The sequence below is a fragment of the Mya arenaria genome, chromosome 14 (assembly GCF_026914265.1).
Source record: "Mya arenaria isolate MELC-2E11 chromosome 14, ASM2691426v1".
Taxonomy (NCBI): domain Eukaryota; kingdom Metazoa; phylum Mollusca; class Bivalvia; order Myida; family Myidae; genus Mya; species Mya arenaria.
Window position 1 is genome coordinate 10,003,460 of NC_069135.1, and position 16,538 is coordinate 10,019,997.

At 33.1% G+C, this 16,538-nt stretch overlaps 1 protein-coding gene across 6 annotated transcripts in view; it reads right to left on the reverse strand.

The window, feature by feature from the left end:
* LOC128217188 (dynein regulatory complex subunit 6-like) overlaps positions 1 to 15,148 on the reverse strand; it is a 28,631-nt gene extending 13,483 nt beyond the window's left edge. The window contains exons 1-11 of one of the 6 annotated variants that reach the window (XM_052924142.1): positions 14,998 to 15,091; positions 14,012 to 14,115; positions 13,331 to 13,427; positions 11,778 to 11,792; positions 8,976 to 9,014; positions 7,633 to 7,700; positions 6,511 to 6,631; positions 5,908 to 5,941; positions 5,566 to 5,675; positions 2,637 to 2,648; positions 718 to 822 (exon numbers count right to left, since the gene is read on the reverse strand). In XM_052924142.1, coding sequence (XP_052780102.1) covers positions 718 to 822; positions 2,637 to 2,648; positions 5,566 to 5,675; positions 5,908 to 5,941; positions 6,511 to 6,631; positions 7,633 to 7,700; positions 8,976 to 9,014; positions 11,778 to 11,792; positions 13,331 to 13,427; positions 14,012 to 14,115; positions 14,998 to 15,075 — 783 coding nt within the window. In that variant the 5' untranslated portion in view covers positions 15,076 to 15,091. Of the gene's footprint in view, positions 1 to 717; positions 823 to 2,636; positions 2,649 to 5,565; positions 5,676 to 5,907; positions 5,942 to 6,510; positions 6,632 to 7,632; positions 7,701 to 8,975; positions 9,015 to 11,777; positions 11,793 to 12,899; positions 12,921 to 13,330; positions 13,428 to 14,011; positions 14,116 to 14,997 lie in introns of all 6 variants that reach the window. The other 5 variants (XM_052924136.1, XM_052924139.1, XM_052924138.1 and 2 more) reach the window with 5 other exon arrangements.
* Between the last annotated feature and the right edge of the window lie 1,390 nt (positions 15,149 to 16,538).

Sequence of the window (16,538 nt, forward strand, 5' to 3'; positions counted from 1 at the left end):
CCCGAGTACATAACAGTGCCTGATATTCATGTCTGGTTACCTGTATGGCAACCTTTCATTGCAGGTTAGAGATGGAATCCTGTGATTCATGTGTTCACCCGACCCCAAGTACATAACAGGGCCTAGTATTGACGGTAGTTAACTCTATAGTAACCTCTCAATGCAGGATAAGGGAGTTCCTAGCCTCACCAGTTCCATCTCTTCTACCTCCCACCACACCCAAAACCCTCACACACCATGGTATTTACATTGGTTACATGTATGGAACCTTTAATGGAAGGTTGGAGATGGAGTTCGCTGCCTCACTGTATTTCTGTTTTCTCTCCCTCCCTACCCACTGCACATCCAAGTACAAGTACTGTGCCTGGAGTTTACACCAGTATAGCCCTCCAAACCCACCGCACATCCAAGTACAAGTACTGTGCCTGGAGTTTACACCAGTATAGCAACCTTTCAATGCAGGTAAGAGATGGAGTTTCTAACCTCACAAGTTCCGTCTCTTCTACCTCCCACCACACTCCAAGCCCTCCCACCCCACTGAACATGTACATGTTAGGGGTCTTGTATTCACATTGGTAACCTGCATGGCAACCTTGCAATGCAGACTAGAGATGGAGTTCGTAGCCTCACCAGTTCCATCTTCTTGCCCCACCTAAACCCTTCCCTCCCCCCCACTGAACATGTACTTGTTCCTGTATGTTACATGTTACATGTTACCTGTATGGCAACCTTTCTTGGCAGGTTAGAGATAGAGTCCCGGGCCTCACCAGTTCCCTGTCCAAAAGCATCATCATCCTCCATGTTCTCTCCACGCTCCAGTCGCTGGGAACCAGACAAAATAAATGTTAGATCACATGGTGGGGTTTGTGGTTAGCAGTCAGTACAGTAATGTGGTAGAATTATTACAAACGGTTTAAATGAGGTGGATAACATAATAGAAATTAATGGTTAGCTATTGACATTTTATAGAAATATCAGTTAAAAAAACCTTCAATTTAATATAATAAAAATACACACAATAGTTCTTTATATTTAAAACTTTTTACAAAAAAACAAACAATTACTGATGGACAGGTAACAACTTAGTAACGCGGCCAATTAAGAACATTTCATCATTCTAAAGTTTTAAGGATACTTAAACTTATCCACCAATATGAAAGTCTATTTGCTTCAATCAGATTTCTTAATTTCAGGATTACACTAATGCTACAAATATCAGTTATTGAAACAAGTTCATTTTTAAAAGAGAATACGATGAAAAATTCAAAACCGATGTTTGAAATAGTGAGAATTCTTATTGAAATCTAGAATTGGAATACAATTTCAATATGCATACAACCATGCAACCACACACATGATTATTATATGGAAACACATGCTAAATCGGCACCAAGCAAACAAAATATACAAAAATATAAACACTTAATTATGACCAAACATGCAAAAAATACAAAGCAATTTATAATTGACATCCAACTACCTTAAACACTTAGATAATATTGTGTTAGAATATACAGCTATGTTTTTGTTTTACAGTATAGAAATCATGAGGTTATCTAGTTCCAGTATGACCACAATGTTCCTGTTACTAGCCACTTACATACCGGACCAGTTAGTCCATACCCATTTAGGAATATTCTCAATCAAAAACCGCCAACGTTCTGTCTTTTAGGTTTTTGAAATGACGTAAAATTTTGAATACAAACAGTAGTACTACCAACCTAAATTTTGATGAAAAAAACATTGATATTGATTTAATTTTTATTTCTTAAAATTGAATGGTACCCCTTCTTATTGAATGAGGTAGAAAATTGACTGGTACACCCTCTCAAAGAATGAGGTTAACCACTGACTGGTATCCTCACTCACAAAATGAGATAGAAGAGTGACTGGTACCCAACTCAGAGAATGAGGAAGAAAATTAACTGGGCCTCTCATAAAATTAAGTATGATTTAAACTACAATATATGGCATTGTCAAACCTAAAGCAGCAGTGAAAATCTACAAGCCCTAAGAGAGGTACATTATACACATTGAGATCTTTGTTAATTAATATAGTTTCAACATAACATTGGCGGTGTGATACTCTACATGGTCGGTGGAAGCACCTGGCAGACACGGCAATCTTACACTTGTCTACCCTACATAGTGCTAGAATATTGACAACTTTCAGGTGTATTATATCCAACCTTTATACTTAATGAATTTTGTACTGATTTGGAAAATACAAGTCTTTCCACGTGTATTTAATATTATACTGTCAATCATGTACATTGTTTTCATTACAACATTATATATTAGTTAATTATATATATATATATATATACCCCGGTATATGTGAATTATGTTCGTTTCCAAACAGTTATACATCAGATTTCTTTGCTCTAAATGTATAATACACAGATTTCAATATTCTAGGTTTAAAACAGTTTTATGCTTATCTAAAGCTAGGTTTTTCTTTTTTTTTCATTTCATTCTTTTTTACGATGTATTGGAAACATGCATAATATGAATCAGGTGTCAAAAAATTGTGAATTTAACAAGATGGATATAATACCAATATCATTCTGATACATTATATGCTATATTGCATACATCATCGTTAAGCTATATGGAAATATATTTGTCATAATTACCCGTAAGTTGATCTAATTGAAAGGATAACAAAAAGCGTTACACAATTCAACAAAATGAAGAGTGCATGAATTTACTGTTCTAAAAATAATAGTACACATAACTTACTCTAAAGGGAGGTGCATCTTTTTCTACCTAATAAAGCCCGTGACCTGGCATGAGCAGTTTCCACAATTACTAGAAATTTGATCATATGACTGATAGGTCTAAAAGGGCCTCACTCTGATATCGAAAAAAAATGTTGCATGAAATGTGAACAAATTTTTGTTACAATGATAAAACATCGTCTTATTTAAAAAAGAGCTCTAATTTTAACAATTATTTACAAATGTGACAGATAATGCTCCATTTTGCTAAAGGGCTTTTGAAACACTATTGAAAACTGAGTGAGTTAATGCTTGGATTTACAGAAGTCTGTTTTAATGAGTATCTGTCAGTGGCTGTTTGGGGTTTGGTAATTACTGTAGGTTAAATAACTAAATTTCAACAGTCAACAAAAATTGTTACCAACTTAAATTTGTGAGCGAGTCCCTTTTAAAAGATAAGAAGGAATTCATAATCATTTATGTAACTTATGAAGGCAAAGTTAGAACAAGCATCCATTTTTATCCCTTCTCAGTAAAGATTATCAACTGCTCATGCTCAATGACAAAGGCTGTCATGGGTACATTTTTCTACTTTGGGAAATCAAAGTACCAAAGGAAACGAGGAAAACTGTGTAAAACAATTAAAAGATTATGAAATAAAGATGCTGTTTTCATTTAATCTGTTCAATATGTATTTCTGTCACACAAGACAAGAATGTAATAAAAATGCGATATATTAAATAAAAGCAAAACCTGATTATGAATGTCAAAAGCTGAAACCAAGTCACTCCATTCATCATTGTAGTTAGCACTGCATATTTTAACATATTCTTGACAATATGAACAGATCATGCTTATCATCAGGCTTATGTTTATAGAAGGGCTTGAGTTTACTGAAAACCCACCACATCAGAAAACCTCCAAGAAAACAGAAACAAAGCTAGTCCCAATTTTTCAAAAGTTCTTAAGTATAACCAGCTTAATAAGCTAAGCCCATTCAGCCAAATTTATTACTTCATCTTGATTTTGCTTTAAAATAATTCATTGTGATTATCATAAAGATAATTTCCATTAATAGTCCAAAACTCTATATGTAAGTTTTACACAAATGATACAAAAACAAAAACAGTGATCTCAGCTTAATCCTGATATAAGGGACTTACGATGTTTCAAGAAATTGGTGCCTGTATGTCTTCTTTAACAGATCTTTTTTTCAAATAGTATTTATAAAAAAATCAGTTATGTTGTGAGACAAATATTATAAAGAAAGACCTTCACAAGCAGATGCCAATGCTTGCCTTTCCATCTTAGTTGGCCACCAAGTGGTGTTTCATTGTTTAAGCCAGAGTGATTGGCCTTGTTACAAATATGCACATCATTGGGAACAGATGTGTGAAATTTCATGCAATTCCTTTAAGACTCTTAGATATATCTGAGGTTAAAGTTTCTGAACATTTATTGATGATAACAATGTCGACACTGAAAACACCAAGACTATGATAATATCATGACTAATTTTCAACAGACAAGCTTATAAAATCATTATGTTTTCTCTGTTTTCTGGAGGTTTTAAGGACATCCTGAGCTAATTCAGGGTTAGGAACTGCAGATACCAAAACTTCACAGTATATACCAGGGTCATCTGTGAAAGAAAAGGCTTATCATGAAAGTTATGAATAATGGACAGAATATTTTCACTATCCCGTGAATATTCAAATCTTTCTCAGAAAGGTTCTACAAACCGTCATCAAAGAAACGAAGATGCACACAACAGTAATAAATCAAAGTGCTAAACTTCAGAAAAAATGCACACAAATAAATGGTTGCATAACATGAAATGACAAAACATAAATCTGTAATAGTGTCATCATGCTATAATACCCACTTGAAGTCCCATCTACTTGTGCACAAAAAAATAAAAAAAATAATGCATCTTCAATAGTTATTTTTTCCAAATTATTTCAAAAATTCTTACCAATGGAATACAAAAGAATTCCAAAATATAAGTTCTACCTGTGTTTACTTTTTTATAAGTTTACAGTCATCGAACTTAGACTTTTGGATGAACAAGCCCGAACACTTGTTTTATTACATGGAATCATATTTATGAACAAGCCCTGCTAAATAAAATTCAGAATTTGAGCAGGCCCGGAAGACATTTTACCAGAGCAGGGCTTGCGGGCTTGTGCTAATTTCGACCACTGAGTTTACTGTTTTTAGAAATTTTAAAAGAACTCTATCAATTGTATTTGTGTTTCAGAGTGCACCCCACATTTCACACATGTACCTCTACAAGACAGAAAAACTGTTACCCCCTGTCAGAATGAAAAATATCATCAATGGCAAATGGACATCAGATCATATGTTAAGATCAAATGTCCTTGGAAACAACCTCATGGCAATTCAGTAGCCATTTTTAGCAATTTTGCATTTGATATCATTAAAAAACTCAAAGAATACTCAAAGTAATACTTCCATAATTATGGAAAATTCTTATTTTTTAATTTAAACTATGGCTTCTTTCTAGAACAGTTGCTTAGTTGTTTTCTTTTTTTAGATGAAATTTTTAGTTGTCAAGAACACATAACTACAGTATAAAGCATATGATAAAGATGATTTTCAAGGACATTCAATAAGTATATTTATAAGTAAATACATATTATAATTAATAATCTGTTTATTCTACAAGAAACTACTAAACTCTGCATGAAACAATGCCAATGAGATCCCCAAACAGTAGAATATTTGACAAAAACCAAAGATCTGAGTAAATGTTGAAATAAGACCATAAAGGTGCATACAGAGCCTGAAATATCAAGGGTTACAGGAAACTAGAAGACCATACCTCAAAATATTCCCGCTGTCGTCGAGCATCCAAGGTGTGTGAATGCCAAGCCTCAAAAATCACTCGTCCAATGGACACGTTTAGAACATGGGATATCTTCTGGTATGCCACTGCAAAATAAAATTGTTGTTTGTGTCCTCATATCAAATTTAATTCCGCTTTAATTCCAAATAATTTTGAAAATATGTTATACTGTGACAACAGCAAGGAATACACTTTCTGACTTATGTATTCATTTTTAAATACATTATTTTCTGCTCTTCATATGTACATGCACTCTTTTTAAATCACACAATAAAGGTTTAACTCCATATTTATTGTGATTTGTATGTTTAGTCTTACTTGCTTGTCTTCCCTTCCTGTACTTGACCCATTCCTAAAAAGAAAGTAGGTTCTGTAGTTAGGAAAACTAAATATTTACAATATTAAAACTTTAAATGCTCTTTCCTACATTTCCCCAAGGTTTTTTCCTCACTAGGCAAAACTTAAACTATAAAATAAAGTTAAATTAAAATTGTATACATATTAATCCATATAAATATGAAAAAGCATGCTGGATAAAGTTACTGAAGTTTGAAATTTTGTTCCACATTTCAACTAAATCTAAACATAAATGACCTTTTTGGCCATAAAAGCTTGATTATAAAAACAAATTTGGTAAAATGAATACATATTATTTCTCTACTCATAATAGTCTTTCAAATGATACAAAATTAATATGGGGTCACTATACATCCAAAAGTTTATGATTGTCTATTGGATCCCATATAATGAAAATTGAAAAGATATGTGTCTTTGATTCTCGTAATTGCTGATATAGAAGTTTTATGATTCATCTAAATATATTTAGCATGCTTCATTGAATCCTTAAATAAGATTTGTTTTTAGAGATACACAACCCTGCTTGAATACCCAGATAAAAGGGCTACCCCACCCCCGACTTACGATCCACTCATCGAGGTAGAGTTTGAGTGTCCTGTGTGAGTGGAATGTGGTGGCCCGCGTCATCTTTTCCTCCATGTCTAACCTCTTACGCTTCTTTCGCAGGTAGTACTGCATCCAAGAGCTGTATAAAAAAACATAAGAATCATTTGAAAGGATGCCTTACACAGTGTATCCCATTTGAATACATTATATGTATTTAACACTCATGTTTGATGAACTATTATTTGTTATAACTACTGTTAAATCAAGATGTCATGCAGTGAGAGTTGGTTACAATATAATGGTCGTAATGTATAGGTGTCTGGACTAGATTTTGCTAACATTAAAAATTGCAAATACAGTGTTATATACACATAGTAATTAAGGTATACTATATTGATGACTTTACAAACCTTCAACATCATATTCTTATGAAACGTTAACACATTAGTTGCTATTGTTTTAATATACATTCACTGCCCCTTAGACGCAAAATAAGAGATGTTTGTAAAACATGTATGATCTCCTTATGGCAGCCAATTGGTCATTTCACATTAAATGTATTAGGTGATTTAAAGTTTTGAAAAACACCCCTTTTAAGTTGAAGGATAGTACTCCTAGTTGTTAGTATACAGTTGTTGCATGTGCATTTGTGTTACAGTAAGTCAATCTTGTAACCTTGACCTTTGATTTGTCGATAAAAAAAATCAGTATGTGGTGTACAATAGGGATCTTCAGGTCATGACCAACCTCCCCAACAAGTTCGAGGGCAATAGGTCCAAGCTTTTTCTTTATATTGATTGGACAGGGTTTTTTCTGTTCAAGGTAACTACTACCTTGACCTCCTGACCTTAAAGCCAATAGGAATCATCTACTGTTTATGACCAACCTCGCTACCAAGTTTGAAGACCTTAGGCCTAATATCTATGACCATGACCATTGATATTTCGATGGAAAAATCAATAGGGGTCATCTGAGGGGTCATTCTCAAGTTATCAATCAAAAAAGGTTTGGTTTACTGACTGAACGATACATGCAAAGCATTATACAGCCACTTCTTCTAAGGGAGGCATAAGAAAAAATATATTGTACTGTAAATTAATAGTGTATTTTAGTTCTAAATAATTAATGTGTGGTACATACCAGAAGGTGACCTTCATGGACTTGGTGTTGTAGTGGAGGTAGGCCTTCTCATACATCTCTGGAGTCGGCTGTAATCATACCAGTATATCATGCTTTACTACATGGCAACATGGGCAAGTACATAAACAAGTGGTTTTTTTATTTAGGTAAAATTCACTGTGACATTTTGATGATGTAATTGTTATCAATTTTAATTCATAAAATTTTACTTGAAGATCAAAGCTGACCTGCCTATCTGAAATAAAACATAATAATGAAATAAATAATTATTGAAATGCCATAGGCTTTTAGAAATCATCTAAATCCATACAATACAATCTCGTGGAAAGAGAAGGCAAGATGTGCGAGGCTATAGATGAAACTCAGTATATTTTTTCCAGAATAAGAAAGTTCAATAAGATAAATCAGTTAATGTACTATTTTAAAAGGAATACTTCATTACTAAATAATTTACATTTGTGCTTTGAAATTCACAAAGAACTGCTTTGCATGAGCAAACTCATACCTTATCTAGCAATATCAGAAAGCGCATTAAATAATATATACTTCTTAGCTCAAAAAATGGTTGACAAGTTTTATTAATGCTGTGATTTCTTTTTCATAAAAACCTGGCAAACTAAGCCAATTTTTGTAAGCAAAAAAACTGTAAATATTTTTTTTAATATAAAGCTGAAGACAATAAAATGATAGTTGTAATTAATTTCTGATTTATATGAAGAAAAAAAATTAAACAAAATGTGTTCAATGCAAAAGAAGAGTGCATAAAAAAGGAAAAATTCAAGTCAATTACTTTGCTAAAACCAGAAAAAAACTTTCAAATAAAATGAGTTGACTGCTTTACTATGAAACTACTTTGATTGTCTCCCTTGACATGAAAAAAATCAAATTCATGGTGGAAAATGGAAATTTCATGTAAGCAAGTTCAAATCATTTACTTTTGTTACCTTATTGTTAATGGCAAAAACATTTGGTCAGGTTTATCTGATAAGCCTAATTTAGGAGTCAGAGTGAAAGTTGTTCAAAATATCTGAATACTAAGGTTCAACTAGCCAAATTTAGTCATTAGACCATTAAACTATAATAAATTATTCATCTAATAAATTATCTGATATTCAGAATACCGGTGTACAATTTTCAGTCCTTGAACTTAAGGAGAACTTACTAGAGAAACCTGACGAAGAAACAATAGTTACAATATAAATGAAAGAACTTGCTCTGAATGGATCAAGTACAAATTTAAAATAACTAAACAAAATCTTGAAACATAATTGAAAAAATAGAAACAAAAACTATGAGCTTTGCAATAAAATGCCTCAAAATGAATAAACATTTCACGCAGTTACCTGGAGCAGGTGCAAAATACGCTTGGGAATCGGACCTTCCTTAAGACCATAACAAAAATATTGTCAGAAAATACAAATATTGGTAGGCAATATCCGAATCTATAAGATTGCAATATTTTCAGATCTACTGAAATACGACATAAACATAAAAAATCAATTAAGAAGCCAGAAGATTTATGTTTTGCACAATTGTTCTAAGGCAGGACAAGAGCTGTCAAAGAAATGTGACAAATGCCCCCAAATTTTCATTTTCAAAATGATAGCCATTTTATACACAGTGTAATATGAAGGAAATTTGAATATATAGCTGATGAATAAAACAAAAAAAGAGGCATGTGGACCTTAATCAAGATGGACAATTCTTTTATGAATAACAAATAAAATTTTGACACACATTTTGTGAACTTTGATTTCCAATGAAATCCCTATCTGACTTCTTTTGACCACTCAATGTGACTTTGACCTTTGGGGTGAGAGCACAAGCGCAAGGCATGACCAGTGATAGAGACTAGCTTTTGCATTGGATTCCATTGGACTACCTACTTTCAAATGTTAGTAGTCTGATTCAAAGTAAAGGAGCCTAATGTTAATGCCAAATAGAAAACATAAACTTAATTTAAAAAAAAAAAATCTAAGTGTTTTGATTTGCCTGTATACTTCGCTGACCATGAATAGGCTGTGTGGAATAATTGAGGCATGTCTAAGGATAAGGATACGACCAATATTGAATACTGGCCCAGGCCTAAATTTAGGATTCTGGTAATCTCATACTTCCTATAGTGTTGAACAGTGATGACGCACCTTCCTCAATTGTTACAACTTTGAAGTTTGATAAAACTCTGATTTATCGTGACAATCTTACACCTGGGACACAAATTATTCCTTTGATGTCCATACATAGCTCCACTGACTAGTGTGGCCTTGACATTTGCAGTGAAAGCATGAATGCTATTTACAACACACCTTCCCATGATGCTCTACAATTCTGTGAAGTTTGATAAAACTCTGATTAAAAGTGACAAGCTTCCAGCTGGGACACATATTATTCCCTTGAAGTTCCTATAAAGCTCCACTAATTAGCATGGCCTTGACCTTACTAGTGAAGGCATGAATGGTATTCACAACACACCTTCTCATGATGCTCTATAATTCTGTGAAATTTGATCAAAAGGGACAGCAAAGACACAAATTATTGAAAGGAACTCCTTGTTGGGCTTATATTGACCACTAAGTGTTACCTGGACCTTTTTTGTGAAACACAAAAACACCTCCCCATGCCGCTCTACAATTCTTGAATTCCTGATTGAATGTAAAAAATTACAGCTGAAACCCAATCTATTCCTACTAGATCCCTATTGGGTAATTAATTGACCATCTTAACCTTTGTGGTGAGAGCATGAATGCTACATGTGTATGTGTGACACATCTTCAAACACTGCTTTACAAACCAGTGAAATTTGATCAACATTACAGTTGGAACAATATTGTCAGACAGATGGATGGACAGGACAGTGTAACTACTATAATAATGCCTCCATTCTTGGGCAATTAAATATGTATACATACATTAACTATCATACATAATGAAGTTTTTGCTGCCATTCTAATACAAACTTTTGACTGTATAAAATACTACATGTTTGTCAAAAATGATATAAAATGCCCCCAGTCCACATATGCAAAATCATAATCAAACTTCCAGAGCCTTCCTTGGTAGTGCATGGTTGGTCTTCTTATCAGATATCATATTACGTGTGCATACTTTTTAACACTTATTATTTTGTGGACTGCATCTGATGGTAATTGTGCATCTAGGACACTTGTCATTTAGTGCAGGTAGATCAGTTTATCTTTCATACCGGAGATCCATGTTGTGTTTCCAGAGAGAATTGCATCTTCTAGCACCCCCCCCCCCCCATTGAAGATGAGACAAACAAAACAATGTGCCAGTTGATAATATTTAAGTATAAAGTTTTGATCAATTCAAATTATGACATTTTAAACACCGGGTAAATAATGTTCTAAAAACAATTCAAATTAAAAAAGTATTCTATCCCTGAAAAAAATGTGATGTTTTACGTGACCTATTTGGCTTTAACTGTGATTTTAAGTCACTGAACGTATAGTATTATATATAAGTAAACACCGTTGCACTTGTGATTTGGTCAAATGTACAAAAATGTATTTTTAATGTTAATGTAATGCCTAAAACACTTGAAATTGAGAGGTATGCAAGAAAAGGTATAATTCAGGTGTTTCCGGTACGCCTGACTGGAATATCTGACCCTTGGACACACTGTAGCTTCTGCAAGCCTCGAAACTGGCTTCTGCACGTGCCCTTGGGTGCAATTTCCCTTTCTGCCATACTGGGAACACATGAAAGATACTTTAATTGTATCCCTATCATAAAAAATGTAAAAATTATCCTCCACCAGCCAATACAACCACTCGCTCTACCCTGCCTGCAATGGTGCAATACCTAGTAACCTTAACCATTACAATTACACGCTTACAGTAAATTGTTTGGACCCATATCTACATCAGATCTTTCAACTTCATGATGAATTAAAAAAGTTAATGTCCTTGAAAGTATGTCCTACTAGTATGTCATAAACATCATTATACTACCCAATACAAATTGTACTAAATTTCTCTAACCATCATATGCCATGATACTTTTATCATACAAAGTATATACAAATATTATAAGACAAATCACTCCAAAAGATGCAGCAAGAGATCACTGTCAGTGACTGTTGACAATACGCCAGTTGAGGTTAGATCTACATGTGTGATACCTACCCGGTTAAGAGGACTCTGTTAACAAACAAGTGTCACATGCAATGTTATTCTCTGCGTATGTTTTCTCTCAACAACCAACCAAGCCCCTACTGGTGCCAAGCTAACTGACAAATCCATGAACCTAACAGGTTGGTTATTCCAGCCACATTTTAACATACTGTCTTACCTCTTCCTGATATTATTATGTATAAAAAAATATTTATTATACCATTAATTAAATACTATTTCATGTCATGTCTATATTATAGATTTTGTTACCACGATGAATGATACAAATCACACAAGAACCTTATACTAGACACAAATTGTTATTCATTAGAACAGCTAGTGTTTATCTTTGCTATCCTTAAAATAGTGGATTTATTTCATGCAAAGAAAACATTAAACAGTTATTGCATAATGTATACTTTTTAAACCTGTTAAAGAATGTTTAATTTATTGAATGACCCATGTGATATTTTACATATTATAATGTTGTCACTGCCCTTCATAAATTGTGTATGCAGATTTTGGCTACATTTCAGCAGACAAAATATTTTGAATGTTTCTTTACCCAAACAAACTGTTTTATAAAACATTATTGGTAAAAAAAATATATGAAAAACTTGGTCAAATAAAAAGTTCTCTTTTAAAATGAGCTTAAACTTGATTGAGCACTTTATTTTTATATTTTGTGTTCCATACTACATTTTGTATATACAACTAGAGTGTTATTCAAGATTTTCCCAAACAAAACTAATACTTATGTGACTTTTGCCTCAGTTGTGTTAAGATGCAAAGATCATACTAGTAACATAAACAAAAAATAAACATTTTGCATTTGGAAACAAACCACATCTTAGATGAAACAATTTGATATTTTGCGATTTGAATTGTACACAACTTTTGAGACATAAATTATCACTAAAAAATGTTCTCATGATCAGTATATAGCCTTTGAGTTTGCTATCTACTGCAGTAGCTTCAAAGAACATACAGCACTGTTTCATAAACTCTTTTAACAGATACAAGTGTACATAATAAATTGACATACACAGTTTTCAAAGAGCAGAGACCATGTGTTGTTTTTAGCTGATATATAAGCTTAGTTTAAATCTGTTCATATATGAGTTGTGACCTTACATCAATATCTGGCACAATGCGCTGAGAAAATAAACATATGTAATATATAAATAAAACTGTTCTCACAAAGTTTGTACAAAATATAAATGTTTGAAATAATAAGTCATTGAATAAAACTTGAATGCTATTTTTTTTTTATATAAACAGAAATACAAATTTACAATAATTATAAAATTAGAAAAGAAAGAAAAATATCCTTATTCATTTCTAATAGGGTAGTTTTTACCATTTACTTGTATACTTTTCCAATGGCTAAGAATGTAGACTATTCCAGTGCATCTATTATATGGTATTGTAAAAATAAATTAACGTTATTAACTCTGACATACATATAGAAACAACTGTATGATTATTTTTACTTTCAAGGAATTATCTAATCAATTACAAAATGCTTAAATAAGTGTTTTTGACTTATGTTCACCAGGACCTACCAGCATGCTCTCATCATCCATGTTGAAGATGAACTCCAGGTTGCTCTCCGACACAACCTTGTTTAACGGCTTCATAAATTCTTCCACAAACAGGTCCCTGAAATACCACTGAGGCTTTTGTTTTATTACAACAGACTCATTTTGTACCTATTACGAAAACAAATTCTCATAAAATGAAAGCCTTTTTAAGTTTGATGTTAATTTTATTCATATACTGTTTTTATCCACTGTTTGATATAATAGGGTCATTAGTACTGCATTTTGATCCGGTAGGTTGTATTCAACTAAAGTGGATTTTTGCAGAGTGAAATCAAATCTGCAAAAATCTACGACTTATCGGATCAAAACACAGTACAAATAACCCTTTTATTATATACATTACTGGTTAGATCACTTAAAAGCCACATGTTTTAATAATAAATGTTATTTTAACGATGCACTATTTTGTTTTATGTCGTCATTTTAACATCACGCAATGATACTTGATATGACGTGACGTCACAACAGTGGAATACGGCCGTATTGCACTGGACTGGAATACCGACTATGGTATTTTGCGATATGTTTTGTGCGTGTATTTATGATGGTATATAATAAAATTACATGTACCATTGAAACCCTCTGAAAATAAAAGAATTAATAATATATCCATTTAATGATCTAAAAAATATTTTAACAAACCATTCTAATCCATCCGTTCCAAACTCAATGAGGTACTTGAGATTGTCAATGATGAACTGGTGCGGATCCTCCGGACACATCACAGCAAGTCCAGTTATAAGGGCCTAAAAAGTTCCAGTAGATAATAATATGATCATATATTTCAAGAATGATACGGTATCATACTTAAACTTAACCGTAAAATTTCTGGCTCTGATATATACTATAAAGAAAGCTTTTTGTAATTTATAACAACAGTAATGCAATTTGATATTTATGAAACCAATTGTAATTTAAATATTGACATATATGACAATGCTTTGTCCTGTACTTGCTTACTACTATAGCAACAATTATACAACCTTTCTGTCATCTTACACCAATACTACTTTTGGCAAAAAAATAATATTTAAAGGTTTTGAAGCAATGAATAATGCTCAATGAAAAGATTGCCAACAATTGGTATATTATAAGTATCATGTTACAAAATTGCTAAATTTAAACTGCCAGACTGTGCCGAACTTAAATCTTAAAACTTAAGATATTTGAGTTTGCAAATAGTCATGGTTTGAAAGTCCAATACCTTTACTTAGAAAGAAAAAAATCATTAATATTCCAGTGTTAAATGAAACACAAAGAGTTAGTTTAATTTAGATCGACTTCTGTCAATAAAGCATCGCCATTTTAACCATCTAGCAGGTGCAAGTTATCTTTCTGCTCAATATACTTAGCGCTGGGATCTGTCATTCTTGGCTAGGTGGGATATGGACGCGTAGATTCGCCAAATCAAAAATCGTAAGACTCTGAAGCAGCTGTTTATATTGAACTGAATTTTAAGAAATTGTATGGTTTTCTTTAACTTGAAGTACTAGAAATGGCATTTCTCCAATTAAAATTGTTGACAGTTAACATAAAAATGTATAGGGAAATGAATTAGTAGTGTATAATATGAAATAAAATAATATTTTTGAATGTCAATATTGTGTTAGCGTAATCTTATTACACACCTCGTATACATCTGGCAATTTGTTAGATCGTAAGTATCTTTTTAGGACTGGATCAAGTCCTTTCATTGATGCGGCCATTTTGAGAATTAAGTTTTTTTATTGTTGAAAATTAATCTAACTTTTAACTTTTATCATTGTTTTCATTCGCAACCAAGCGGTGTTAAATAATTTTGACATTGTAAAAACAGCATATATCAGAGTTGAGGTTAAATACAACTAAATGTTTGTTCTGTTTTTTTGCTCTAACCATACATTGTAAAGCATTGCCTTTTCTGTCATTGTACCGCTTTCAAGTATATAGACCATTCTTATTAGTCATATTTTTCTATTTAACCGCTTAGTTAAATACCTGCATTTCAAAAAGATGTATTTGGACAACAAGCCGGAAAAGAACATGTTGTCACAAGACCTTCAATTTATGTAATGTTCTACTAGCAGATACAATATGACATGCCTAAATAATATATGCAATTGTATGATAAAAAATGCACATCAACCGGGTAAATTACACGTCTTGCGTGGACGAACTGATGGTAAAATCCCCGCCAAATGCCCCCGCACCCCAGGGACCCTAGGTAAGACCCCGCTCTATATGGCGCGAAGACAAACCACCGCATTCACCCGGCACTGTGGGCTTACCAGGAAGGTAAAAACACGGCCCATTTCCCCGGTTATCCCAAGTATACCATCGGACCTGGGGGGGGGGGGGTACAATGGACTGCATGATGCATAATACGATCAATGTTTTCTCGGCTTATACCGCGTTTTCCGGTTTCATTCCCGGGAAATAAACCTGACCGAATCTGATGACCCAGATTCTATTTTTAACCGCTATTACCTTAATCCTCAGCCGCGGCCAAATGTAAACACAGATATATACATGCATTTACTTTGATTCAGTACGCGTTTATTTTAAAACCATTTAAGCATTCTTTTGTTTATACTGCGTTAAGGACCTCGTCAATATTAAACCGTTGCGTTTTCTTTTATTTTAATTGCGTAATTACTCAAAAACGCAACTTATTTGCACTATATACATGTATATATTAACCGCACAACGAATTATGAATACTCATTACATCGCTGTTTTTAGCAGAACGCAGCTCCGTAGCTTTAATCTCGAGCCAATTGGTAATGTTAAAAGTCGTTCTTCGATTACCCGAGTTCTAACTGCGCTGGGCTTGATTCGCCTTTGCGTGCATCAATTTGTCAAATGTTAAAAATGTTTTGTCGATCTGACGGTGGTAGATTCTGATTTACGCTTAAAAAAAGTCTGCAGGCCTTGAGGCCTACAGCCTAATAAACTGTCTTAGAAAAATATGTAAGAGGTGATGCCAAGAAATGAAAACGATCTTGTTAAGCACAACTACATTTATATTAAAACAAAGGCATGTTTAACAAATCTACACCTTTATAAGTAAAGGATCATCTGGTTAACCATCACGCAAAATGTCAATCGTAGTTTCAGTGCAGAAATATTGGATTCAGTGATTCTCTACAAAGCTCTTCTGACTTTCTGAGTATTTAAGTGTAGCCAAAAA